We start from the raw sequence: 26,588 nt of genomic DNA on the forward strand, positions 1-26,588 counted from the left end.
CTATGGGGGATGCTGTGGCCCAGACCTGGCGTCAGTCACTGGGCCTTGTCCCAGGAGCCACCTCCGTGTCCCTGCACAGCTGTGGCACTTCCTATGTGCTCCCTGCTTTTGGAAGCCAACAACCCCAGATGAGCCCCAGATTCTGCACGCGAACAGAGCAGGCAGGGGGATGTGGCTGTCTGCATTTATTGCGGCCTGTGTTGCACTGGGGCAGAGGCTGGGGGTCCCCTGCTGCCCACTGCTGAGCACAGCGGCGGTGACGCTCTGCTCCGGGGGCCGTGTTCTGAGATGAGTCACGGCGAGGGGACTCGGGCGGCGGCCCTAAGAGCGAAAGGTTTATCCGGGGTGACAACATGGCGACCGACGGCGGCCTACAAATCCCGGCAGGCAGCGCGGCGGCGCGCCGGAAGTAGCGTAGCGGGAGGGCGGAAGTGAGGGCGGCGGCCGGCATGGCCAAGCAGTACGACATGGTGGAGTGCCCGTTCTGCGATGAGGTCTCCAAGTACGAGAAGCTCGCCAAAATCGGGCAGGGAACCTTCGGGTGAGCGCTCCGGGCCTCGGGGCCGCTCCCGGCGGCGCCTGGCTCCTCTCGGGCCTGTTCCCTGCGGCTCCTCCACGTCCTGGGGCCCAGGCCGCGGTCTGACCCGGGGCCTTTGTGCCGGGGGCGGCCGGGCGGGGGGCTGCGGCCTCGTCCGCCTCCCTGTGGGGCCGTCCGTGCGGTCCTTTCCCTGCTCACGGGTCTCTTGCCGTTCTTACAGGGAAGTGTTCAAAGCCCAGCACCGACAGACGGGCAAAAAGGTGGCGCTGAAGAAGGTGTTGATGGAAAATGAGAAGGAGGGGGTAAGTGTGGGCGTGCGGCCGTGCTGTGCTTGGGAAAGGCGGGTTGGAGGGCTCGGGGAGGAGTGGCGGGCTTTGGAATGGCGGATTGGAGGGTGCTCCGTGTAACGTCAGCGTGTGTTCTTTAACTGTATTTACCGGTGTAACGTGCCAGGTCTTGAGTACACAGTGTGTGGGGGTGGGGCGGTTGTGCTGTGGTCAGTTGGGGCCGTGCTGTGCCCTCAGACAGGGGAAGGGAGGGCGGGTGTCTGCATCACCAAACACCTCCACCTTGTGGCTGAATCCCTCTCCTAAAGGTGGTCTGATGACCAATGAGTTATGCCGGTGTCCCTGTAATATTTTGAAGTTTCAGTTGCTCTTAAATAAGTTGTTGCAGTGCTATTCCTGCTGTGCTGCAGCAGTCCAACCTCTCCTGTTCTCTAGGCAGATGTGAGCTGCACTCCTAACCCATGTCTTCTGCTTCTCCTTTCCAGTTCCCCATCACAGCTCTGCGAGAGATTAAAATCCTCCAGCTGCTCAAGCATGAGAATGTGGTGAACCTCATAGAGATCTGTAGGACCAAAGGTAGCTGGCGGGGTCTCCTTTGTGCTGGCTGCTTGCTGAGGGGGTGTCTGTTTTCAGTCTTTGTTCATGGCTGAGCAGGCTGCTGTGTTGCAGTGGGGGTGGATCTTCCAACTGAGCACGGGCTCAAGTCTTTAATCTGGGGTGATCACACGCTCATCTGCGGAAGCTCATTCTGAATGAATGCTACTGTGTTGCAGCTTGGCTGGAAAAAGCTGTTGTCGGTGCTGCTGGAGTGTGCCTGTGCTATCACAGTGAATGCTGTGTGCTGTCTGAACGGCTTTAAATAAACCTGCAGCAGGATAGAATTTGAAGCAGAGGATTTTCTGCCTGGTGGTGGTTTTGCAGCTTTATGGTGCTGATGCCATTGGGAGCAGGAGATGTGCTTACAGAGCTCGTGGAGCTTTGTGCTGGTGACAGCTCCAGCTGGAGACATGCTCAGCCTCTTGTTCTGTGCATGACAGAACCCCCCAGGCTTTGAGGGCTGGATTAGAAGTGCTGCAGCTTCACAGTGAGCGATTCAGTTGCTCTGTGCTGAGCTGCTGTTCCACCTCGTCGCTGCAGGCAGTCCCAGGGGAAGGCAGCACGTCTGCGGTGTGACTGGTGTGCCTAATGCACCTGGCCTGCCTCTGTTTCCAGGGAAATCATTTTAAAGCATCTCCTCATTTTATATATCCTTCTCTTGTATGGATTTGTTTTGAAAGTGACAGGTGTTCAAAAAAGCAGCTTTGAAAGTGGCAGATGATATTAAAACCTGCCATGCTGCAGTCAGTCTTTTTGGTTAAATAAAATTGACAGCAGCACCTTTCTGCTGATGATGTTTTCTATGCTGAACTGGTAGCAACCTCAGGCTCAGATCTGGGAACCTGCTGTTGCTCCATAGAATGTAGGTTACTGCCAGTTCTTGGAACCAGTAGGTATGAGGAAAAACACCACCAACAAGTTAATTTTTAATTCCTGATGTGATTAAACCAGTTGTGATGACTGCATGTTTCTGGCATGCCTACGGTAAATATTTTTGTAGATGTGTCAAATCCTTTGGGTTTTGTTTAAATTCCAGTTTTCATCCAAATCTACTTTGACCTCAGTTTCAAGTGAAAAACAGAAAGGTTTCATTTACTGTTCTCAGACTTTAAGCTTTTCTCTCTTTATGTTGAAGAGGTGTTGTAAGGACTGCACCACTGTCAGGCCAGGGACCGTGTGTGCAATCTAGAAAGCATCCTCCAGGCATGCAGGGGGGAGCTCTGCATTCACTGTGCAGGCTGAGCTTAGCCCTCTGGTTGTTGTTGCTGATCAGCAGGTTTTGCTGTGCACAGCTGATGAAAATCAGCCTTTCATTTTGGTGTTTTGCCCGTGTGCTCTAGGAACAAGATTGGAATTGATTGCTTCACTTGAGGTTTCCTGTTATTGACCATAAATTGCAATTGAATCACAGAATGGCCAGGGTTGGAAGGGACCTTAAGGGTCATGAATCTCCAACCCCCCTGCCACACGCAGGGCCACCAACCTCCCCATTGAATGCTAGACCAAATTGGGGTTTTAAATCTGCATCAGTCTGTTTTCATAGATACCGTTTGAGGTTGCAGTAAACTTCACTTTCTAATGTTATTTTAGAAAGATCTGTGCTATTCTCATGAGTCTGTCCTTGCCTGTGCCTCCTCTAATGCTGACACAGTGACTGTGCTTGGCTAGCAGCTTTTTGTGCGCCCATGGGCTGCAGTTTGTAGGCATGAAACCCCACAGCCATTGTGCACACAGCACAACACACAAATGAAGCCTTTTTGCTCTTTCCTTGCCTTTCTCATGATACTTACTACCACTCTGATCCTCATCCCCTGTTCTTCAGTTGCTTGTTTTGCTGTTTTAATACCTCTTGTTGAAGCATCTTGAGGTGTCTTGGGTCCCTGTTTTGATGTTTCTCTGCCGTGAGGTTTCACCTACTGAGTGAGGATGGCTGGAGGTCAGGAGGAGCTCTGATGGGACTGAAAAGCCCTTGCTGACTGTCCCTCCTTGCCTCTCCTGTAGCCTCTCCATACAACCGCTGCAAAGGAAGCATCTACCTGGTGTTTGACTTCTGTGAGCACGACCTGGCTGGCCTTCTCAGCAACACCCACGTCAAGTTCACGCTCTCAGAGATCAAGAAAGTGATGCAGATGCTACTGAATGGACTTTATTACATCCACAGGAACAAGGTAACGGGCCAGATCTGTGCTGTGGTCTGAGGTGTCGCACTGCAGATTGGAGGGAAGTTCTACTTTGTCCTTCATCTCCCGATTCTGAGCTCCCTGCTGGCACCTGGGTGCCCAAGGAGGCGATAACTCAGTGGCTTAACTTCTTGATGTCTGTCCTTGCACAGATCTTGCATCGAGACATGAAAGCTGCCAACGTTCTGATCACGCGGGACGGAGTCCTGAAGCTCGCAGACTTTGGGCTGGCTCGAGCTTTCAGCCTGGCTAAGAACAGCCAGCCAAATCGCTACACCAACCGTGTTGTGACCCTGTGGTATCGGCCACCAGAGCTGCTGCTAGGTAGGAGGTGATGGGTGCTGCTGGCTTCTCCTCCCCTCACCTCATCCCAGGTGACTTACAGAGCACCTCTGTTTAGGGGAGCGGGACTACGGGCCCCCCATTGACCTCTGGGGTGGAGGCTGCATCATGGCAGAGATGTGGACCCGCAGCCCCATCATGCAGGGGAACACGGAGCAGCACCAGCTCACCCTCATTAGCCAGCTCTGCGGATCCATCACGCCAGAGGTGAGGGTGAGAGTGTGGGCAGGCTGTGGGACCTGCAACGCAGCAGTGAGGGCAGGGGCTGGCACAAGGCACTTCTAGTCCTCTTCACTCTCCTGTGTGGGCTGTTGTGTGTTCCCAGCACTGGAGTGTGGCTGCTGCTGGCAGTGAGGCTGGGGAGGCTGCTGGGAGCTGAGCGTCCAGCTGAACACTGAGCATCCGTGCTGCTGTGTGTAAACTCCAGCTCTCCCATGACTCACGGCACCTCCTTACACATAAGAGGGTGAATTTGGCCTTTTCTGGGATGACTGAGCAGTGTACTTGTTTTTGAGCACTGAGAGAATGCTGGTTGCTCAGTGTGTGAAAGAACAGAACGTCACATGTAGGAATCTGTTCTGTGTTCATCTGAGACACAAACCCCAAACATCCTCTGTCTTTCTGGTTTTTGTTTGTTTCGAGTGCTTTGCCTTCTTCACCTTGGAAAGCCTCTTTAGTTCTGGCTTGTGCTTTGTGGTTTCAGCTCAGCTCTTGTGTGAGCTCTCAGCTCTTTCTCAGTTTCTTAATTCAGGGAAGTCTGCCCTGCCCTCTGGTGGGGGATTGAGCTGGGAGAGATCTTGGCCAGGGCTGTAATTACTCGGGTGAGATGGGCAGGTGGTTTTGCACACAATGTGGAGGATGACGCCTCTGTTACTTACACCAGAAGTGCTTCCTTTTGTGCCCAAGCACTTGCTGCTCTTATCTCTCCCAGACTGAGGTTGATATAAGAGCAGGTGATTGCAGCAGGCTGTAGTTTCCTAGAATAAAAGGTGCTGCATACATCCAGGTTGTTATTTAGCAGAGAGTTTTGCCCTTGGCCCTTCTGGATGTTGGAGTTGGCCCAAGCCAACTAGTGTTCTCTAGTAGATTTTTTGTGTGTGTGTATGAAAATCAGAAATCCTGGAGTATCTTCAGGAGTGCCATGCCATGTGCTGTTCCCACAGCAGGAGGATTCTGTCCTGACTTGTCTGCATGTCTTTAGGCCTTAGTGCACTCTTTATTGCCTTCTTTGTGCTGTGGGAACGAGGTTTGCTGACTGGGAGTTATAAAATGGTATTGTTTGCTCCGCAAGCCTCACGCTGGTTTGCCTGAGGGTGTCAGGGAGCGCTCAAGCCACTGCTGATGCTATCTTCTCCCAACCTCTCCGTCCTGACCCTTCCAGGTCTGGCCGAATGTGGATAAGTATGAGCTGTACCAGAAGCTGGAGCTCCCCAAAGGCCAGAAGCGCAAGGTGAAGGATCGCCTGAAGGCCTACGTCAAGGACCCCTATGCACTCGACCTCATCGACAAGCTGCTGGTGCTGGACCCGGCCCAACGCATCGACAGCGATGATGCGCTGAACCACGACTTCTTCTGGTCAGACCCCATGCCCTCGGACCTCAAAAACATGCTGTCCACCCACAACCAGTCCATGTTCGAGTACCTGGCCCCACCGCGCAGGAGGGGTGGGCACATGCCCCAGCAGCCAGCAAACCAGGGCAGGAATCCTGCGGCTACCAACCAGACTGAGTTTGACAGGGTGTTTTGAGCGGGGTCCTGGCTGGGCTGCTCTGCGGGATGTGTTGAGCAGGGGCATCTCAGCAGGGTCTCTCTCTCTGATCAGGGACTTCCTTCAGGGCCAAGTGCCTGGTGGCTTTACCTGAGCTCTGCCCTCCCCTCGCCTTGTGCAGCAGCTCTGCCACCAAGGAGCTGTGGGAGGCAGCTGTGTGTGTGTGAGTGGGGAAGTGATGCCTACGAGCCTGCAGCTGTTTCCCTGTGGCTTTGGCACAGCCCGTGTCGCCATGGAGCAGTCCATATTGATTATGTTAATCTTGTGAATCGATTGCTACGGATCTGATGATGGAGAAGCTGGCTCTGTCAGCGCTGGGGTTTGCTGCAGGGAGCCCTGCTGGGAGCTGTCTGCAGCTCTCATTTGGTGTTAGCTCCTGTACTGCATATCCTCTGAGCACACAAGTGTTGGTGTAGGATGCTGCAGCTGCTTCTGAGTAATGTGGGGAAAGCAGAGTGGCTCCAGGCTTAATGACCAACTCTTGCTCCAGCCTTGAAGGGGACTTACTGGGCCGGCCACGCTGATGGAACTGGTTGCTCCATACATCCAGGATTTACAGTAGGAATTAGCACTCAGTGTGCTTTCTTGGCTCTAGAGTGCAATTAAGTTCTTTGTGGGACACACCCAGACAGCTGCCTGCTTGCTCCCCATAGTGCTGATGATGGAGCTGGAGTTGCTGTACTCAGGCTGTGTTCTGGCCTTTGCTTGGAAGCAGCCCCCTGTCCTTGCAGTGCTTCACAGCATGCTTGTGCTGGAGCTGCAAGGGCCGCTCTGCTTACAAACGCTCCTGTGTGCATTCCTCTGTCCTGGAGCCATTTGTGTGCAGTCTGGAGCAGGACTACTGCCTTCCCCGGGGACCAGGTGCACACCGGGCACTGCCGGAGCACTGGTGCAGAGCAAGAGCTCCTTCCCACCTTGTCTTCCATGACTGACCTCCAGCTGGAGCTGGCTGCCTTTTCCCAAGCCACACGAATCCCCAGACTTTCCAATGAGCGACGTGTACAAAATGCAGGGGGTTATAACCTTTGCCATTTGATAAGTTGTCCGTTAACCAGGAGGTAGCAGAGCAGCTCCGCACACACGGCAGCGGGCATTGGACTGGTGTGAGAGCAGTGGATGAGGATGATAAAGGACACCTATAAGGTAAATCTGACATGGTGGAGGGCTCTGCAATAGTGAATAGCGCCTGGCTGCGGAGGGGACTTGATGTGTCTTCTTTTTTTTTTTTTTTTTTTTTGGACAAATGAAGTTGGTTGCAAGCAAAAAGCCAGATTGCTCCGTCAGTTGTGAAAAAACACGGTGCCGTTCCAAAGCGCTGCTTCCTTTCCCCTGCGTGTGGACGTGCCGCTGCAGCCGGCTGCGGGGAGGGATGCGGCGGAAGGGGACGCGTGGCTCCGCTCCCCTTTTGCTGCGCTCCGCAGCGTCGCGGCGGGATGGGGCCGCGGGGCGACTCCGTGCGGGGATGGGGGGGGGGGGGATCGGAGGGACGCCCTCAGCGCCCCGCGTGGCGCCGCTCCTTTTTGGGCCGCCCCGCCGCCCCTCTCCGTCACGTCGCCCGCTCCGACGTGGCGGCGCTTTGCCCTTTCCAAAGATGGCGGCGGGGCGGGGCTGCGGCCTCGGGGACGGCGGCACGCGCGGGGTGCGGGCGGTGCGGGGCGGCGCGGAGCGATGGTGGCGCGGGGGCTGCGCGCGCTGCGCGGGGCGCTGCGGGGAGCGGCGGGGAGCGGCGGGAGGCGGCTCAGCACGCGCCCTGCCCGCGTCCCTGCGGCGGACTATCAGGTAGTTGGAGCCGGGGGGGCTGCGGGAGGGACGGGGTGCGGAGTCGGGCCGGAAGGGAGCGGGCGTGCGGGGTCGGGGGCCGCTCCGAGTTGGAGTTATGCGGGAGGGGAACGGCGGCGGGGCGTCCGGCTGCGCTCCGGTGACGGTGAGCGCGGGCCGGGGGGAGAACCGCGGTGCGGGGCCGTCCAGTGCGGGTGCGGCACGTGGGCTTCCCTGGGGGCCGCCTCGGCGATAAGAGGTCGGTGCCCTCCGCGCTCACGCCGCAGCGGGCGCGGGGCCGAAACCGCCGTGATGGGCGCCGCAGCCGCCGCTTCGTTCCAGGATGCCATCCGCACGTTGAACACGCTGCAGACAAACGCCAGTTACCTGGAGCAGGTGAAGCGGGAACGCGGAGACCCCCGGGCCCAGCTGGAGGCCATGCGGGGCTTTTTGGAGAGGAGCGGGCTGCAGGTGAGCCCACGGGTCCCGCTGTGGCATCTGTGTCCCCGCACGTGTCCGGCTCCCCACGTGACACGCGGCCCCGGGGTCTCACGCGGTGCTCACCCTGCAGGTCGAGGACCTGGATCGCCTGAACATCATCCACGTCACGGGGACGAAGGGCAAGGTGAGTGGGAGTGAGTGCTGGGGGTCGTGGAGGGGACACGCTGCCGTTCTGCTTTCCCCTCCCCCCATTGCTGTGCTGATGTCGGTGCGTCCCCAGGGCTCAGCCTGTGCCTTCACCGAGCGCATCCTGCGTGGCTATGGGCTGCGGACTGGCTTCTACAGGTGGGCAGTGGGCGCTGGGGGGGGGGCTCTGGGGGTGAGCTGGGGCTGAACGTGCCCCAACATCCTGCCCCCCCAGCTCCCCCCACTTGGTGCAGGTGCGCGAGCGGATCCGTATCAATGGGCAGCCGCTGAGCAAGGAGCTGTTCAGCAAGTACTTCTGGCTGGTGTACCGCCGGCTGTGGGACACTAAGGTGGGGTGCGGGGTGTCCCGGGGCTCATTGCGGTGTGGGGAGCCCCCACAGCCCCCCCCTGATGCCCCCATCCCACAGGACGAGGCGCAGGCCAACATGCCGGCGTATTTCCGCTTCCTCACCATCATGGCCTTCCATGTCTTCCTGCAGGAGAAGGTGGGTGGTGTGATGCTGGGAAGGGCTGCCTGGCGGTGGCAGGGTCAGTGTCCCCATGGAGCTGTGGTGCCGAGTGATGGGGTCTGTAGGGATGGGATGGAGTCAGACCTGGGGATCTGAGAGCTCTTTTCCAGCTGGAACCGTTCTGTGCACACAGGTGGACCTGGCGGTGGTGGAGGTGGGCATCGGTGGTGCCTTCGACTGCACCAACATCATCAGGTAGGAGCGGGTTGGGCTCTGCACCCTCTGTGCCATCCCTGTGTCACCGCCGTGCTCACGCTATGTCCCCAGGACACCAGTGGTGTGCGGCGTCTCCTCGTTGGGCATCGACCACACCAGCATCCTGGGGGACACTGTGGAGAAAATCGCTTGGCAGAAAGGTGGCATTTTTAAGGTAGGAAGAAGGCCTCACATCCCATTCCAGCCCTGTGTCTGGATCCTAACCACCCATCTTCCGCAGCCTGGCGTGCCAGCATTCACAGTGCTGCAGCCCGAGCAACCACTGGAAGTGCTCCGGGACCGAGCACGGGAGTGTGGGGTGAGCTTAGGGGACAGCGTGGGGCTGAGCCTTGGAATGGGGGGCTTCCATGGGTCCAGGCTCAGCCTCCTGTCCTCACAGTGCCCGCTGTACCTCTGCCCCGAACTGGATGCCTTTGAGGCGGGGACGCGGGTGCTGGAGCTGGGGCTGGCGGGGAGCCACCAGCGCTCCAATGCTGCTCTGGCTCTGCAGCTCTCACGGACGTGGCTGCAGCGGCGCGGTTACGAGGGTAAGGCCCCACATGGGGCTGGGAGGGCACGGCCTGGGGGGTGCTATCGTGGCTCACAGTGTGCCACCCCCAGCAGGTACCGATGTGCTGCAGGACGTGCTGCCCGGAGCGGAGCTGTCGGCACAGCGCTCGGTGCCACTGGCACCCACGTTTTGCCCCAGTGATGCCATGATCCAAGGTGCAGTAGGGCAGTGTGGGGCTGTGCTTGACTGTGATCCCCCTGCGGTGACGTCCTGGTGCTGGGGGTGGCAGGATGCAGCCATGCTTTGTGCCTTTCCCCCCAGGACTGCGGGACACAGAGTGGCTGGGCCGTACCCAGGTGCTGCCGCACGGCCCTGTGACGTGGTACATCGATGGGGCTCACACCACCAGCAGCATCCAAGCCTGCGTACGCTGGTTTCGCCAGGCAGCCCTCAATGAGGACAAACCCCAGGAGTAAGGAGGGGACGTGGGGAGGGTGTCAAGGATAACGGGGCATAGGCAGCACCCATCCAGCCCTTGTCCCTATAGTGGCTCTGAGGTGCGGGTGCTGCTCTTCAATGCTACGGGGGACCGGGACACAGCTGCACTACTGAAGCTACTGCTGGTGAGGTTTTGGGGTGCTTGTGGGGGAGGTGCTGTCCTTGGGCCCCACTTTGCTGCGGGTGCTGGGAGCCATATGGTGGAGCTGCTGTCCATCTGTCCATCCATCTGTCTGTCCTGTACTGTTGTCTCCCAGCTCAATGCCCCCCTCCTTTCCAAGGGGTTCACAGCCCCAGCTGCAGTCCTAACACTCCCACCAAGCCCTGCTGGGCTGGGACAGGTCCTGGTGGCATCCTGGTAGCATTGTGATAGTGGGGGGCTGTCCTGGGAGTTTCTGTGTCCCCCACCCTGCTGATCTCCCTTCTCCGCACAGCCCTGCCACTTTGACTACGCCGTTTTCTGCCCCAACTTCACAGAGGTGTCGGTGGCTACTAGTGCAGGTGAGTACCGGGCTCTGGTGGTGGTCCCTCCACCCCACCCCCACCCCTGAACCCACCCCCATCCTCCCTGCAGACCAACAAAACTTCAACGTGACACTGGAGAACGCCCTCACACGCTGTGTGGAGAACCAGAAGACGTGGACGCGGCTGATGGAGGAGAAGGGGGGCCCCTGGCTGCCAGCCCCCCTGGAGGTGGGGGGGCTGCTGCAACCGGACCCCTTGCGTGAAGCCCTGCTCCTGGTGCCCCCGGCCGAGCGGCCGCTCAATTCCACCTCCCTCGTCTTCCCCTGCATCTCCCACGCGCTGCAGTGGATCGCGCAGGGCCGGGATCCCCACCTGCCCATCCCTGCCTCCAAGGTGGGGGCTCACCCGCACCCTGTGGCCACCAGCGGGGCCGTTCTGCTACAGGAGGCGGCCACCATCCGCGTCCTTGTCACTGGCAGCTTGCACCTGGTTGGGGGGGTCCTCAAGCTGCTGGACCCCATGCTGTCCCAGTAGTGGGGATGGGGGCTCTGCACCTCCTTGGACTTGAATGCTTGGAGGCAAATAGGACCCCCCCCCAAGCTGGGCTGTCCCTGCTCCTTCTCACCCCAGTGCCTTTTGTTTGTGCCAGCCCAGGGAGAGGCTGTCCCCATCAGGAGGAGGGGACACTTGTGATGAGATGAACTCAAGGTGCCCCCGGGCTCTGGCAGGGGAACTGTGAGTTCCCTGACCCCCCCCCAGAGCAGGTTTTGGGGGTCTGTGGGTGCTCTGTGCCCTAGGTATGAGTGATGCTTCAAGGCTCTGTGCCACTAATTTAATGTAGTCTAGGTTTTTATTATTATTAAGTTTGTAACTTTGACCTGGAGCTGGGCTGGGGGGTCCGGGTTGATGTCTGTGCACTGCCCCGGGCCGAGGGGGCAGAAGCGTGGTGCTGCCTGGCCCCCAGCCCCCATCCCAATAAACCATTTGCTGCTCCCAGTGCTGCCCACTGCCTCCATGGGACAATGCCGGGGGGGGGTCACCCCATCGGGGCTGCACCTGCTGCCCCCCAGCTGCTGCTCAGCGTGCATTTGCACCGCATTATCAGGGGAAGGATAATGCAGGGTCTGTGGGTGCCGGGGTACAAACGCTGCCTAAGTGCCAGGACACATCCTGGAGGCACCCACATTTTGCCCCCTACACTCCCATGTGCTGGGAACCCCCTGGAGGGGTGTTGCATGGTGCCCCCCCTTCCCCGCCCTGGGCTGCCTTGGGGGGGCCAAAGCATTCACTGAATGAGTAAGGGTGGCCCTGGGGACAGCGTGGGGCCATGGCCCCCTCCGGGCTCAGCCTGAGGTTTGGGGTAGAAAAAGGCTTTTATGGAGGCTGAGCCGGTGGTGGCGGTGGGGTGATGGCTGAGGGGGAGGCCCAGGGGGTCAGGCCATGCTGCTGGTGGAGCAGGGGGTGCTCTGGGTGCTGCCGATGCTGTGGTTGGTGCTGCTGCTCTCCGAGGCTGGCGCCGTGGTGGACACCGGCTGCAGTTTGGAGATGGGACCTGCATTACGCCGCCGGTCCAGGGAGGGGGTAGGAAGGGGGGGGGAGGGAAAAGAAAAATAATGTAGGGCCAAAAAACAAAACTCGGCGCCGGCAGGGCCGGCAGGGGGTGGCTCATCCTGGACGTGACCTTTCCAGCCCTGATAAGGGACCCGTCCCTGGCGCAGGGCTCGTGCTCCCCGGCCAACACAGCTCTGCACCCCCTCCCCGCCCCCGATAAGATGAGGGATGGCGATGGGCTTTGTGGGGACCTTGGGGACTGCAGCTGGCTCGCACTCATGAGATGCCTCGGCCAAAAAGGGATGTCTGGGTGATAGCAACATGACAGCCCCCCTCCCAGGGACATGCGGGAGGGTTGGGAATGGGGAGGAGGATGGCTTTCCCAGCAATAGGACATGTGTGTGGGCCCCCCCAATTCCCCCCGAGAGATACTCACGAGTATGTGAGTAGATATACCAGAGCCCAGCAGTGAGGAGTGCACCGATGAGGAAGGCTCCAAAGGTGATGCCCAGCACAGCAGACAGCCCCAGCCCTTGATCTGCAGTGGGATGAGGCCATCAGTGTGGGGCTACCTTCCCCAGACCCAGCAGTGTCCCCCCACCCTGCCCCGTGTCCCCAGCTCACTGTTAGGTGGCCGCCAGATGTCTTTCACCTTCACTTCCAAAACCTTCTCGAAGATGGTGTTGTTCTGCCAGGCAGAGGGTTGGGATGAGCATGGGGATATTCCAGCCCGAGTGCCACCATCCCATGGGGATGTGGTTCACTGCCCTGTGCCCAAGGGCTTTGGGGACCAAGGATGCTGTTCCCAGCTTGGTGATAAGCCCACTGATATGCCTAGGAGGGGGACCGTGGTGCCAGATGGGGGTGATGCTGACCTGCAGCCCAGCCTTGCACGTGAGGGTGGCAGAGAAGGGGACGTGCCTGCCCTCAGGGATGGCGTAGGTGAAGCGGAAGCGCCAGACCTTCCTGGTCCAGTTGCTGGGGGGCTCGTCCAGCATGGCCACGCTGGAGCTCTTGGCCTTGTTGCCCTGCACCAGCAGCATTGGCTCCATACCAGGGGCCATCAGATAGCATTCCTTGAGCTGCAGGTCGGCCAGGTAGTCCTCCAAGTGCATGGATGCCTGCATGGGGACAGGGTGACCATTAGGGATGCCGTCGCCCCACGGTGCGGTCCCCACCCCGGTGCCTGGGCCCCATGCACGGGTACCTGCACAAACACCTCTTTGTTGACCTCCAGCTCTGTCTGTGGTACCTTGAAGTCAGCAGTGGGGAAGAGGCGCAGGAAGAGCTCCCGTGGGATCGGACACTGAAAGGCCACCTGCAAGTAGGGATGGCGTCAGCCACTACTCTGTCACCCTCAGTTGGTGACACAGCCACCAACACTTACCCGCACGCTCCGGAGCACAGAGCCCTTGGACAGGCTGAGGATGAGCTGTGAGGAGAGGAGGAACGTTCAGTCAGCCCGGCCATAGAGGTGTCCCCATGAGCATCTCCGCTGCTGGGGTCTCCCCACAGGGTTGGGGTGGCTCTGGGGTCTCCCCATCAGCACCACAGCCAGCTGTGCTCACCTCATTTTTGGCATGGCCGTGGCTCTCCACCAAGGTGCCGCAGCCACTGAGCAGGGTGTGCAGCATGAAGTGCGTGGCGTTCTTCTCTGCCTGGCAGCTGATGTCCCGCAGGGTGATGTTCACCACGTCCTTGATGGGCTGCAATAAAGGCAACAATCGTGCCCAACTCCCTCTGGCGTGCCCGGCCAGCCCTCCTCTCACCTCTCAGCACCTGGAGCAGGTGCCCTCACCTCCAGGTGGGACCTGGCGATGACGATTTCCATGGTGTCATCTGTGCACTTCCAGGGCCTGAGCGTGAGGAGCAGCGTGCTGGATATGAGGTCAGGGCTCAGGGTTGATGAGATGGGCACCGTGGGCAGCTTCCTCGGCACCTCTGCAGGGAGAAGGCATGGGGGTCTGAGTGAAGACCCCCCCTTAAGCTCCCTGACCCCATTCATGCTCTGTGGACTGACCACGCTCGTGGATCTTCAGTGTGATGTGGGGGCTGATGGGGATGACGGAGTAGGAGGCGATGATGCTGTAGTTCTTCTCATAGGCTTTGGTGATGAGGCCCTGCTCTGTGTCGGGCAGCAGCTCCCCTTTCTGCGGCCCCATAGGGATGTGCAGGATCTTGTAGGTGCCGGAGGTCTGCAGGGATGGTGCAGAAGGGAGTGAGAGGAGACAGGGATTGGGGCAGCAGTGGGAAAGTGCCGCGAGGGCCGTACCAGGAAATTGAGGCTGCAGTTGTTCAGCATCAGGAGCCAGGCGAGGTTGGCTGGGCCCTGCAGGAGGAGGATCTGGTTGTTGGGCTGCTGTTCGGGGCAGCTCAGGGTCAGGTTCACCTCCGTGATGGGCAAGCTGCAAAGCCACAAGACACTCTCAGTCCAGCATTAGGCCCCTCTTGGGATGCCCACAAGAGATCTGGCCTCCTCCCCAGTACCTGGGCTTGTGCAGAAGCTGGACAATGTGGGCAGCCCTGGCACTGTGGGCACTGCTGCTGGTACAGCCCTTCACCTCACGGAAAAGGACCTCAGCCTCGAGGTGCGGCGTGGCATCAAAGTCCATCTGGGGAACGCAGTTCAGGGGGCTGCTGCTATCTGTAGGGAAGGCAGGCAGTGCTGGTGGCCACCAAAACGGCACCATTGACGTGGTTTTATGTGACAACCACGCTCAGGGTCTCCCAGCATCGCCCTGCATGTTTCCAGCACAGTGGAGCAGGAGGAGTGCTGTGCTTATCTCATCCCCCCAGTGCCACCCAGCCCCCCACCAGCCCCCTACCGCCCCCACCAGCCCCCCACCCCCCTCCCTGTGTCTCGCCGCACTTTCGCCCAGGTGGAGGTGGATCCTCTGTGGGTCCTTCAGCTCGCTGTAGGATGTGATGCCCCTATAGGTGTTCTGCACCCAGTCCAGCAGATGTCCCTTGGCAGCCTCTGGCAGCTCCGTGCCTTGCACCTTGGGGCTCAGAGAGGCGTCCTGCAGGTGAGCAGCACAAGGAGCTGAGGCAGCAGGGCACACAGATGCATCCCTCTCTGCCACCCGGGAAACACAGGACCCCCACTCCCGGTGTGTGCGGTGCTGCTCTGAGCCCAGGTGGATTGGCATCTCCAGAGCACTGACTGCATTGCACTCGGGGTCACACTGCAGGGATTTTAGGTGGCCGGCAGCACGCGAGGAGCTCGGCCCACTTTATTATTAGCCGCAAACAAAGCAGGAGGTTTATTTTGCTAACAAAGCTCCCGGCCCCGGCTCAGCTCGCTGGAGCCAAACCCCATCGCTGACCTTCCTCCCGGCAGCCGGAGGAAACAGGAGCTTTTTCAAGCGCCATGCGTCATTCGCTGCCTGGCCTGCCCCATGCTCAGATCTGCTGCCAGCAGCCAGCTGTCCCCCAGCTGTGAGCATCGTCCCCAGGAGGGGGGACTCAAGCACCCCAGGGGCAGCCCCAGGCCCTCCAACCCCTCCCTTGGGTCTGCTGTGGCACTCACAGTGTGGATGAGGAGGTCCTGGCACGGGGAGGTGATGCTGGCTGAGCACTGTGGGCACTGGAGGATGAGCACTGCTTGCCGGGTGCAGACATCAGCTTGTGGTATGATGGACACATTCAGCATGGGAACAGGGGTCTGCAGGGAACAAGAAGAGAATCAGCACTGCCTATGGCTGGGACTGACCCCCCTGTCATGTCCCCAGTGGGAGAGCAGAGAGGTACATTGGGCTGGCCCCAAACATGAGCCATGTGGGAGGCAGCAAGGATGGGAGATTTGGCCTTGGGGCAGCTGGAGGGATGCAGGGGTGCCACTTGGGTGTATACACACACCAGAGTGTGACAGACCCCTCTAGCTACCTCCTAATGGCCCACACTGGGGAGGAGCATCCTCATGCTGTGGCCCTTCATGGGGGTCAGAGCACCAGGGAGCGGGTGCTGTGTACCAGGCAGCAAGGTGTCACCCAGTGGAGACCGGAGCATCCCCACAGAGCAGCCCAGGACATCCCTGCACCATGGCCTGGAGCATCCCCACATTGCAATTGGTGCATCCTCACCCCATGCAGCAGAGCATCCCCACGCTGGATACCAGGATGTGCCCTCCTGTCTCTCCCAGCCCCATCCTGACACTGTGGCACCACCGCATTCGCAGTACAAAGCAAACAGCAGCAGCAGCACGGTGTGCAGGCGGCCGGCTGTGACCCCATAGAGCTGTGTGGGTGGCCAGGGACCCCGGGTGGCCCCGTGGCGGCAGGAGGAGCCGCGCTGGTTTTCCTGCCGCGTGTTTTGCGGCGCTCCATTGTTTTGCCCCCGCCAAGCATGGGGAGATGGAGGAGCTGGAGGCTGCGTCTCGCCCTCCGCGGCCTTTTTTTAGGTTTTTTCTTTTTGGTGTTGTTGTGTCGTGTTGGTTTTTTTTTTTTTTTAATTGCTTTGTGGGATCTGCTTATAGAAAGCAGTTTCCAGTAATTCTTCTAGGAGTGGAGCCAGGTCCCTGCCCGGCTCCCCAGGGCTCGGTGCCGGCGAGCCGAGTGCCACAGCCGTGACATCACTGTGTGTCCCCCGCCGCCTCTGGTGACAAAGCCGGGGCACCCCCGGCTCTGACGCTCACTTGCAGGCGCCTGCACCAGGGCCAGGCTTCCTGCTCCCTTGCCTGTGCCCCGAAAAGCAGAACTGGGAGAGCTGGGAGACGGTGAGGACCAGAACCCAGTGCTGCGTTTGCTGGTGCCTCAGCAGCTCAAAGGGAGCCCAGCCTGGTTCCCGCAGCCAATTTTCCCCTAATGCTGCCTCCTCCTGCCCAGCCAAAGCCCCCCACCGCAGGGCTGGGCAGTGCACCAGGCAGGGGAGCAGTCCCAGGCTCACTGCCCTGCTGTGCCCGACCTCAAGCACCCACAAAGCACCATGCTGGGCACGCTGCCTCGACCCAAGCGACTTCCTCCATCCTTCCCTGCATCCATCCATCCCTGTGGACATACAGGTACCCAGAACACCCAGTGCAGGGACAGTCCCTGTAGCTCAGACTGCCACCTTTATGAAGAGTTTAAACTGTCCCTTTAGGGACAGAGCAAAACCACAGCTTCATCTGAGAGGGGAAGTTGGGCCATGTCAGGGAAATTGCACTGTGGAAAAGGTTAATCTGGTTTCTCTCGCTGCTCGTTACTCAGAGGAAACGATTTTGACAGCAGTCTCAGCTGCATTCACTGCTTGCTGGTCCCACAGTGCCAGGACTGCGTTTCCCCAGGGGGAGCTGGAAAAGGAGCAGGCTCACCTTCGACCACTGGATGCTGAGGACGTGAACTTCATGTTCAGTGTGCGTAGAGCTGCTGCTGACGCAGCCCCGCAGCACCGTGCTGGTGGTGTAGGACAGCGTGATGGGAGGCTCTGCTGTCACCGGCTGCAAGTCGCAGTGCTCGGCTGGAGCGGGGTCTGGGCAGAAAACAAAGGGACATCAGTCACTGCCTGGCGGTGTGGGGACAGGGGACGTGCAAGAGGGGCTGTGCTGCGACACCCGCCTGGAGCTGGCGAGTTTGGTCCCATTAATGATCCTCAGATCCGGTCTGGAAAAAAACACTGTCCCTGTGCGGCTTCCCCCAGTGATTGGCCCTCCCCGGCCCCCGCTGCGGCAGGAAATCGGAAGGGCCAGGTGTGGAAATGGCACCGGGCTGTCCCTGCCGAGGTGCGAGGCGGGCGGCGCTGACACTGACCGTCCCCACGCTGCGGCTGCCAAGGGAAATCCTGCCTGCAGAACGAATGCTGCCTGCAGCTCCAGACCTGCAAACGCGGAGGTGACGGCCTGGGGCATTTCCCGTGCCCTGGGCAGCACCGTCCCCGAGCTGTCCCAGTGTTGGGGCACCCATGGATGGCCCTGCTGTGGATGCCCTCTGGGGCGGTGGGTGCTGCATTTGGTTCAGATGTAACCAGGAGCACCATCCCTTCTCCAGGGGGGCCCCCGATGGGCCACCAATGCAGGAGGAGGCGATGCCCTGTGTTGGGGACACCCTACGTCGGGGACGGGGCAAGGGCCACGCGTGCCATCCCAGAGCCACGTTGGGGTGGTGAGGCCGAGGCGGCGGGGTCACGGCGCAGGCCCCACGGTGACGCTGCCGAGGTCCCAACTATTGTCCAGCGCTTCCTCCCCATGGCGCAGCAGTCGCAGCATCGGGAGGAAGATAAACAGCCTCTTATCTGGGCGCCGCAGCCCGCGGCACTCTTCCCTGCACTGCTGCCCCGGCGGCACCGGGCACGGCCCCGATCCCCGGCATCACAGGGCACGTTGGGTGGCTCGTCATCCCTCCGGTGACACACTGCCAGGATGCAGCCGTGCAGCCCCACACAGAGCGGGGATGCTGCAGAGGGGCACTGGGGCAGCGGTGCCAAGCGGGCACTGTCCCGAGGGGCAGGCAGTGCTCTGCAGCATGATGTCAGGATCAGATAAGGGCGCTCAGCTGGGCCCGGCCTGCGCCCGCGGGGTCAATCAGATAAGGGGGCATTTATTTTTGTACTCCAGGAAATGTAAAAAAAAAAAAAAAAAAAAAATTAGAAGAAAGAAAGAAAGAAAACCCACTTGATGTTTTTCCAGCCTCCCACTGCCCACCCTCGGCCTCTCTGCTGTGTCGCCCCGGCGTGTGAGGGATTCCTGTTTTTTAATAGGAGAGGATCAAAGCCTCCAGGCACAGAACAAAGCCCTGTGGTGCCAGGGTGCCAGGCTTTGGGGGCTCCAGCAGGGCTGGATGCTCCCAGGCAGCACGGTTTGCTGACACTCGTGCAATGAGCTGGCAGGGCTCAGCCACGCCAGGAGTGGGAATGGAGGGAGTGCAGCAGCCTGGGGTTGTCATCCCTGGGTCATCACTGACTGCTGTGCCATAGGGAGGTGGCAACACAGGGTGTACAGCACAGCTACATAAGGCACGGGGTGGAAGGCACAGCTACGTGGCACAGGGATGCTATGGTGCACCCACATAGGATGCGAGCCATGCAGCACAGCTGCAGGTGGTGGGCATGGTGTAGCACTGCCACATCGTAGGACGTGGCCTGTATGGCAGAGCTACACAGGACAAGGACAGTAGAGGCACAGTTACATATAACAGGGGCCTCACTGGTTGGTTGTATAGGGCAGGAACCGTACTGAACACGCAGGACAAGGACTGCACGGCACAGATAAATAAACAAAGGACCATAAAACAGATGGGAAGGACAGGAACTACACTACATCACTATGTGGGACAGTATGGCACAGCTCCATAGGATGAGGCCCATATAGCATACAGTACAACCAAGTAGGACAGGGACTAGAAGGCACTGCTGAGTAGTATGGGGACCAAAGCTACATAGAACACAGCTCATGCAGCAGAACCATGTTAGTGCAGGGACTGTATGGCACAGCCACACAGGATGCAGAGTAAATGGCACAAGTACAACGGACACAGCACAGCAGCTGTTTGGCACAGCTGCTCAGGACAGAGACTGCACAGCTGCTAAGGATGGAGGCCCAGCAGCACAGCTATATGGGATGGGGAATATATGACACTGCTTCATAGGACACAAACCATATGGCACGGCTACAGGAGGGGGACCATACCTCATTGCTGCATAGGACGCAGACCTTATTGCACATCCCTGTAGGATGGGGACCACATGGCACAGCCATAGGACAAAGACAGTATGGCACAGCTATGGAGGACACAGACAGTATGGCACAGCTGCACAGGACATGGACCTTATGGCAGCTGCGCTGAATGGAGATCATATGACACAGCTATAGGACAAGTATGACACAACTATATAGGATGGGGTCCACACAAGCACAGCCCCATAAAGCACGGCCTGCATAGCACAAACCCCAGGACAGGGACTGTAGGGCATCCCGGCACCACTCTGTCCCTGTCCCATCCCAGCATGGCATGTCCCCATGTCCCCAGCCCTCTGCCTGCTGGCTGCTGTGGGTGCCCCATAGACCCTCCCTGTGAACCCGCAGCGGTCACGGGGTGAGGGCAGCGTCAGCACTGCTGGGGTTGGAGTGAAGGCAGCAGAACAGCGCCCACCTCCGTAGCCACCAACGGCAGGGTGCTTTGGGGGCTCCCATCCCCGCCGCCTGGGTGTTCTGGTTGACACTGGGACCACCGCAGGACCCGCTGTGTGCTGTGGTCTCAGGAAGGGAGCAGCAGTCGCACCGCTCTGACGCAAAGCTGGTGCCACAGCCGAGCTTTGAGGCCGCTGGAGGGGTCCCGTGTCAAAGGGGTCCCATGTCAGCAGGGTCCCATGTCAGAGGGGTCCGTCCCACGCCAGCAGGGTCCCATCCTTGTTCCCGGTACGTGTGCCTCACCGCGGGACGCAGCTCCTGCCTGATCCCGCCGCGCTCCGGGCACCTCCTCACCCTCGTCCCCTCCCGTGCCCCGCACACCACCGGGACCCCCCGGCCCCACTCACCGGGACGGCCGAGCAGCGCCAGCAGCAGCGGCAACAGCGGAGAGCTCCGACGGCACATCCCGGCCTCTGCCCCGAACCCTGAGCGCAGTGAGCGGGCGGCGGCGGCAGGAAACCGACTCCCTTCGGCAGGAGGAGGAGGAGGAGGAGGAGGAGGGTCGGCGGGCGGCGCGGCTCCGTGCCGGGAGGAAATGCCGCTCTGCAGCGCTGGAGCCGTGCCGGTTGACGAGGGGAGGGGGGGACAGGGGGGGCTGGGGTGAAGTGAGGGGGGGCCCGTGCCTCGGTTTCCCCGTTGGGGAGTGGGTATTGCTGCCAGCGCTGTGTCCCGAGGGATGGAATCAGCGGGTACGCCCTGGAACCCTTTTTGAGGTGGTGGCACAGAGCAAGAGCACTGGGGATCACAGCTCCTGCTTTGAGGATGTTCAGGTGTCAGAGAGCCCATTCTGCCCCCTGGTACAACCCCACACGTCTTAGGAGTGGGGAGGGGGCTGCTCTGTGTGGTGCTGCACCAATGCAAGGGAGACACGGGCTGCCCCACGGTGCTGACACTCAGCCCATGCATGGTTATGTTGTTCCCCAGCAGTGAGTGCCTCACAGCTCTGGGAACCAGGTCTGGGGCTGCTGGCAGATGTGTGGGGCCCACAGCAATGCCACCAGCCCTGTGTGTGCCCACAGCTAGGAACTGCCACAGCATCCTTGCTTGCAGGCAGGTTTGGGGTTTGGGAATAGTCCTGGGTCACAGCAGTACCGAGGTGGGAGCCAGAGACCAGCAGGATGCTCACAGGGACATTCCTGCAGCCTTGTCCCGTCCCCGCTGAATGCACACTGGGGTGGTTCCACCCCATTCCAAGGCCGTGGGGAGGAAGCGGAGCAGGGACCTGCAGGGAAGGCAGCGGGCCCGTCCCCGGCAGCAGCACGTCCTCGAGGTGACCTCTGTCCCCCCAGCACGTCCCCGGGGCGAGCAGCAGCCATCTCCAGCGACAGAGCACTGCCATCTCCTGGGGACCGCGGGGACGGGTGCAGGCAGCAGCGCCGAGCCTGAGCATCCCCTGCACCCGTCTCCAGGGGAGCAATCAGGACGCTCCAGCCCTGCTCACCATACGGGGAAACTGATTCAGGCTCACCTCACACCCCGAGAGGGGCGAGGGCACGAGGGATACTGGCTCGCTCCATCCCCCACCCGGCTTCAACCCGCGGCCCCCCGCCCCTCCTGGCCCCCCGCCCCCAGCGACACGCGCCTCGCGGTGCTGGCAGCGCCCCAGCCCCGGCCGGATGGCCGCATCCTTCCTGCCCGCCGCCTCCCCGCAGCGCCACGGCCCCGCCGTTGCTCATGGTTGCTTCACCCCTGGGCACCCGGCTGACGTCTGAGCCTGGCGCGCTTGGAATTGTTTTTTTCTTTTTTCCCTTCAGGAATTTTTCTAGGGGAATTTTTGTTCCCCCCCCCTCCCCAGCACATTTCCTTCCTCCACACCATCCCGGTGACCTGGCTTGCCCCCGAGCTGCTGCCCACCCCGTGCCTGATTTACAGCAGCCCCAAAGCGCCGGGAGGTCATGGCTCTGCTGCCTGCTGCCCTCACCCTGTCTAGGAACACCAGGGGGTTGCAATGCGTCTGAGCACGCTGCAGGCAGCTCTGGGACTGGGAAACCCTCAGTTCCATGTTCCCAATGCCAGCATCCCTCATATTCAGTTCTGCAGCACATTCCTGAGATATTCAGCCCCCCCTGAGGACCCAGGTGCTAGCCCCCACCCATGAGGACACCACTTTGGTGGCTGTGCTAAGATGCACGTCCACACAGCATCCTTCTGCCCCAGGTGACATCCAGCCCAGAGGCACAGCGGTGACACTGATGACAGTATGTGATTGGAAGGAGGACAGCCAGCAGCACGGCCAAGCACCCCACTGGGTAAAAGCAGTGAGGAGATGATGGAAATCCCCATCCTATGAGATGAAGGGTGAGGGCATCCCAAAACACCCCAATGGACAAAGGCAGCAAAGAAATGGTGGAAGTGGCAGAAATCACCATCTGATGGGATGAGGAGGAGGGACGGGGGGATGCTGCCCCTGGGATACAGAAGCAGAGCAGAGGAGGGAGATGGGGTTGGGGGGAGCGGGAAGGGGCCAGGACACAGCCCCAGGGGCAAGCAGTCGGGATGCTCCCTCCCTTCCTCCAAGCATCCCCCGGCCCACAGCATCGCAGCCGGGATAAACACCCGCTTCCTGCCCTTAATCAGCTTCAGAGAGGGGCTGGCTGAGGGGGGGGGGGGGGGGGGGGGGTAGAAACAAAAATCTCTGGAAAGAAAAACTCATTTCCTGCGACAGAAGAAAAAGATAAAGTCCGGGCTCATTAAAGTGAACTTTACTGGGGAGAGACGGGAAAGAGCCAAACACAATGTCCTTGAAATTTCCTTCGCGCGGCTCCGTCCACGAAAACAGGATAAGGCCACTTCCGCTGTCTCTGCCCCGCGCGTGCGGGGGGAGCGCAGGGTGGGGGGCGCGGGGCCGTCACAGCTTGTCGAGGTAGGAGCAGACCTGCTGGAAAACCTCATCCACGGTGCCCTCGGCATTCAGCTGCGGGGACAGTGATGGGGCGCTGGCTCCCTCAGCGATGCTGGGGGTTGGGTTGGGGCTCGGCCACCCCCACGTGCTGCTTCCCCCCCTCCCTGTATCCCGCTCACCTGTCGGACGATGCCCCGGCCCTTGTAGAAGGCGATGACGGGCTCGGTAGCCTTGTAGTAGGTCTCCAGGCGCTTCTTGATGGTCTCCTCGTTGTCGTCCACCCGCCCGCTGGTCTCTCCCCGCTTCAGCAGCCGCTTCACCATTGTCTCCTTCCCCGCATCCACGTAGAGCAGCAGCGTGGGGGGGCCGATCTGCGGGGACACAGCTGTCACCGTGTGGGTCTGGGTGTCCCCACGTCTCCTCCGGGTGGGGCTGGAGGTGTGACACCCAGCAGGAGGGGGACAGCACAGCCATCACCCCAGTCACCCTCTGCCAGGCCTGGGTGCAGCCCAGATGTCCCCTCGCCGTGCGGGCCGCAGATGGAAGGCGGCACAACACGACGTGGCGCACACTGAACTGCCCTCACCTTCTTTTCAAACTCCTCTCCCTGCTTCACCTCGCGGGGGTAGCCGTCAATGAGGAAACCCTTGGAGGTGTCTGCCTTAGCCAGCATGGCGTCCCGCAGCATGTCCAGCACTGTGTCCTGGTGTGGGGGCATACAGCTGTCAGGGTGATGTGGGACCGTGTGCCCTATTCCTGCCGCTGCATCACCGCAGTGTCCCCACGTCACCCTGTGTTCATGGCCACAAACTCACCAGAGGCACCAGCTCGCCCTTCTCCATGATGGCTTGCAGCTTCTTGCCCCGCTCCGAGCCCGAGCCGACCTCTGCCCGGAGCAGATCCCCAGTGGAGAGGTGAGTGTACCCATACTTGTGCACAATCTTCTCACATTGCGTCCCCTTCCCCGAGCCGGGGCCACCTGCAAGTCACACCAGGGCCACCGTCATGTCCCATGCCCCATCTAGTGGGGGTAGGAGGAGAGGCAGCCCAGACCCATCAAAGCCTGGTGAGAGGAGACAGGATGGATGGAAAGAGCTGTCGGGGTGGCATAGGCTGCTGGTGTGGCTGATGAGCCATTGGCACATGGGCATCATTGCCCTGATGGCACCAGAGGCACTGTGACCAATATCCAAGACATCACTCTCCTGATGGCACCCTGGACATCACCACACCATCAAACACCCATGACATCACTCCCAGGAGTTTGCCATCACATCACTTTGGATGCTGGCACCCCAAGCTTTGCTAGACCCTGCTGGTCCCAGACACCCCACACCGGCCACCTCTGTCCCAAGCCCACTTACCCACCACAAAGATGATCTTGTGGTGCTTCAGTTTTTCTGGTGGAGAGAAAGAAAAGAAAAAAAAAAAACCAACAATAAATCTAAAAGCTGGATTTTACAGTAAGGAGCAAACTGTCCCCAGTGCAGGACTGAATGAGGGGTGGTGGGGACCAACCTCAACCCAGGGAGGGCAGAGTAGGGAGCACCCATCCCTGTCACCTGGACAGTCCAGGACATCAAAACTGGACATGCTCAAGCACTGAGACCCCATGGTGCCTTGGCAGCTGTGGGGCTGAGCTGTGGGCTTGGAACTCCACTGCATCCTGGAGACAGTCACTGTCCCCGGCCCCACTGAAGGAACCAGCAGGGACAGCCACATCCACCCCCATGGCCAGCTCCTAGTCCTGCTTGGTGCAGCATGGCACGCATGGAACAGCGCCTGGGGTCTGACTGTCCCCAGAAATGACACAGCCCATCCACTTGGAGCATTCCAGGTCACAGAACAGGGGGGTTTTCCCTGCAGGATTTCCCCCCCGCCCCCCCCCCCCCCCCCCCCAGGATCCATCCCTGCCATGAGTTGGGATCTGACAGTGCAGAGGGAGGGAGCTAAAAATAATGTGAGCCACCTCGGGGCTGCACTGCCCATCTCTGGATCTCAGTCTTCTGAAATTTCAGCTCCTCCAGCAGCCGGTGAGCCCAGGGCTGGGAGGGAGCCAAGAGGCTGGTTTGGGGGGGGGGCAGGAGACATGGGGTATGTGGGAGATGGGGGGAAGCAAGGGGGAGAAATAGGACAGAGGCAATGGTTGGACAGGGAGTGGATGTAAGGGGGACGCAGAGACGGGATGGAAAGAGGACACGGAATGGACACGAGGGGGAGACAGAGGGGACGGGCACTACTGGAGAACACAGAAGATGGACACAAGGGGGGGACACTGGGGATGGATGAGAGATTGAGGACTTGGATACAAGGGAAACAGAGGAGATAGATGGAAAGAGAACATGAGACAGACACAAAAGGTGACATAAGGATCAGATGCAAGAGGGACAGAGGTGACAGATACAAAGAGGACACGGGAGACAGGGACAAAGGGCTGAGAGATCAGATGCAAGGGGGAGAAAAGAGATGGGCATGGCAGGGAGAAGTGATGGACACAACTGTACAACACAGGAGGATGGGGGGGACAGATGGATGGATGGGAACTAAGGGATTAGATGCAAGAGGAACAGAGGGAACAGATAGACACAGGGGATGGACACAAGGGGAGCCAAGGGTTTAGATACAAGAGGGACAGAGAGGACAAATGCAAAAAGGATGCAGGAGATGGACAAGGAGGAAAAACTGAGTATATACAATGAGGTATAAGGGATGGAGGCAACAGAGGTTGGAAAGAATGGATGCCAAGGGAGATCGAGGGATCAGATGCAAGGGGGGTGGATGCAAAGGGGATGGAAGGAATGGATGCAAGAGGCACAGATGTCAAGCACTCACCTGTAGACATGCTGCTGCTGTCTGGGTGGAGGAGCACTATAGGCTGCAAGGGAAGCAAAGCAGAGTGAGCAGCACGGCGGGGACACAAGGGTACCCAGCACTGAGGCCTGGAGAGGATGTTGCCAGGACAACAGCTCTCCCTTTGCTTCCACGATGGGATGGAGCAGATCTCAAATTGAGCTCTAGGGCCACGCTGGGGGACGGGGTTTCCCCCCTGCTAGCATTACTGTTCCCCAACTTGGCCCTCAAATCTACAAAATTTCTAAAATACACAAGAAAGGCACAATGCTGCCCGAATTCCATGGCTCCAGGAGCTGGGACCTCACTTCCTGCAGCCATCGCCTACCTCGCTGCCGGCAGCCACCCGCCCTGTGCCGGCGCTGCCGGGTGACGCAAGGTGACAATACCAGCACCCTGCCCTGCCCTGCCCACATCCCCATGCCTGGGGTGCTGCCTGGCAGCCGGAAACCGGCTTGGGGTCACACATGGGACCAGGACACTGAGAGATGGAGGTGGCGTCCTACGTTCCTCCAGCTCCCCGCGTGCTGGAGGGGAGGCTTTTGAAGGGCTCAGCCCGTTCTCGGTGCCCAAGTTGGGGTGGCCGCTCCCTGCTGCCCCTCCAGTTCCTTGCTGTGGGTTTGGCCATGCCGCCTGCCCGCACCCAGCCCCGCAGCACCCCACCTGCTCAGCCACACCGCGTCACCTCGCTGTCCCCAAACCGGCCAGACCGGGGCCGAAGGAGCCGCGGCCATCCGTCAGGTCGTGTTACAGCCGGGAAAGGGCAGAGGCTAAGAATGGATGGGTTGAAATCCGCACCGGGTCACGTCCCGCCTGCGCTGCGAGGCTGAGCCCGGCATCGCTCCATAGGAAGGGCGCAACCTGGGGGCTCCCCGGTAGGGGGGCACTGAGCGCACCTGGCAGCAGCCCTCGGCCCACGGCCTGACCCTGCGTGGTGCTGTGCCCAGG

At 60.0% G+C, this 26,588-nt stretch overlaps 3 protein-coding genes across 6 annotated transcripts; 1 reads left to right on the top strand and 2 right to left on the bottom strand.

Moving 5' to 3' along the window:
- The first annotated feature begins 417 nt into the window (after positions 1-417).
- Positions 418-11,292, top strand: FPGS (folylpolyglutamate synthase). Of its 4 annotated transcripts, none has more exons than XM_042878791.1 (15): positions 5,706-6,855; positions 7,813-7,941; positions 8,042-8,095; positions 8,192-8,256; positions 8,333-8,447; positions 8,526-8,603; positions 8,761-8,822; positions 8,895-8,997; positions 9,064-9,141; positions 9,223-9,370; positions 9,444-9,548; positions 9,655-9,805; positions 9,881-9,956; positions 10,266-10,332; positions 10,406-11,292. In XM_042878791.1, the coding sequence occupies exons 1-15, from the start codon at positions 6,829-6,831 to the stop codon at positions 10,828-10,830; spliced, it is 1,683 nt and encodes a 560-aa protein (XP_042734725.1). In that variant the 5' UTR covers positions 5,706-6,828; the 3' UTR covers positions 10,831-11,292. The 4 variants fall into 4 exon arrangements, 3 of the variants coding, with proteins under 3 accessions (XP_042734725.1, XP_042734726.1, XP_042734727.1); XM_042878792.1 differs by having other exon boundaries at positions 9,447-9,548; XM_042878793.1 differs by having other exon boundaries at positions 8,598-8,603.
- Positions 11,128-20,403, bottom strand: ENG (endoglin). Its single transcript, XM_042878790.1, has 15 exons — positions 20,296-20,403; positions 17,138-17,295; positions 15,377-15,511; positions 14,717-14,867; positions 14,335-14,491; positions 14,120-14,252; positions 13,868-14,042; positions 13,646-13,788; positions 13,416-13,553; positions 13,235-13,279; positions 13,055-13,165; positions 12,723-12,968; positions 12,472-12,535; positions 12,284-12,385; positions 11,128-11,848 (listed from the first exon to the last, which is right to left on the bottom strand). The coding sequence occupies exons 1-15, from the start codon at positions 20,351-20,353 to the stop codon at positions 11,730-11,732; spliced, it is 1,935 nt and encodes a 644-aa protein (XP_042734724.1). The 5' UTR covers positions 20,354-20,403; the 3' UTR covers positions 11,128-11,729.
- Positions 20,404-22,635: 2,232 nt separating this feature from the next.
- AK1 (adenylate kinase 1) lies at positions 22,636-25,697 on the bottom strand. The gene is made up of 6 exons (XM_042879045.1): positions 25,623-25,697; positions 24,155-24,190; positions 23,606-23,769; positions 23,377-23,493; positions 22,970-23,161; positions 22,636-22,862 (listed from the first exon to the last, which is right to left on the bottom strand). The coding sequence occupies exons 1-6, from the start codon at positions 25,630-25,632 to the stop codon at positions 22,797-22,799; spliced, it is 585 nt and encodes a 194-aa protein (XP_042734979.1). The 5' UTR covers positions 25,633-25,697; the 3' UTR covers positions 22,636-22,796.
- Positions 25,698-26,588: the final 891 nt, after the last annotated feature.

Source organism: Lagopus leucura, unplaced genomic scaffold (assembly GCF_019238085.1).
Source record: "Lagopus leucura isolate 7727_CA_CO unplaced genomic scaffold, USGS_WTPT01 Super-Scaffold_100022, whole genome shotgun sequence".
Classification (NCBI taxonomy): Eukaryota; Metazoa; Chordata; class Aves; order Galliformes; family Phasianidae; genus Lagopus; species Lagopus leucura.

Bases quoted from the DNA above. Each gene is read 5' to 3' on its own strand.
- FPGS (XM_042878791.1), top strand. From the start codon at position 6,829: ATGAGGATGATAAAGGACACCTATAAG. The intron at 9,371-9,443 runs GTAAGGCCCCAC...TGCCACCCCCAG, and splicing joins GCAGCGGCGCGGTTACGAGG to CAGGTACCGATGTGCTGCAG. The intron at 9,957-10,265 runs GTGAGGTTTTGG...TTCTCCGCACAG, and splicing joins CACTACTGAAGCTACTGCTG to CCCTGCCACTTTGACTACGC.
- AK1 (XM_042879045.1), bottom strand. The intron at 23,494-23,605 runs GTGAGTTTGTGG...CCCCCACACCAG, and splicing joins AGGGCGAGCTGGTGCCTCTG to GACACAGTGCTGGACATGCT. The intron at 22,863-22,969 runs GTGAGCGGGATA...CTGTCCCCGCAG, and splicing joins GCCGGGGCATCGTCCGACAG to CTGAATGCCGAGGGCACCGT.
- ENG (XM_042878790.1), bottom strand. From the start codon at position 20,353: ATGTGCCGTCGGAGCTCTCCGCTGTTGCCGCTGCTGCTGGCGCTGCTC. The intron at 17,296-20,295 runs GTGAGTGGGGCC...TTTTCTGCCCAG, and splicing joins GGCGCTGCTCGGCCGTCCCG to ACCCCGCTCCAGCCGAGCAC. The intron at 14,492-14,716 runs GTGCGGCGAGAC...CCTTCCCTACAG, and splicing joins CCACCTCCACCTGGGCGAAA to ATAGCAGCAGCCCCCTGAAC.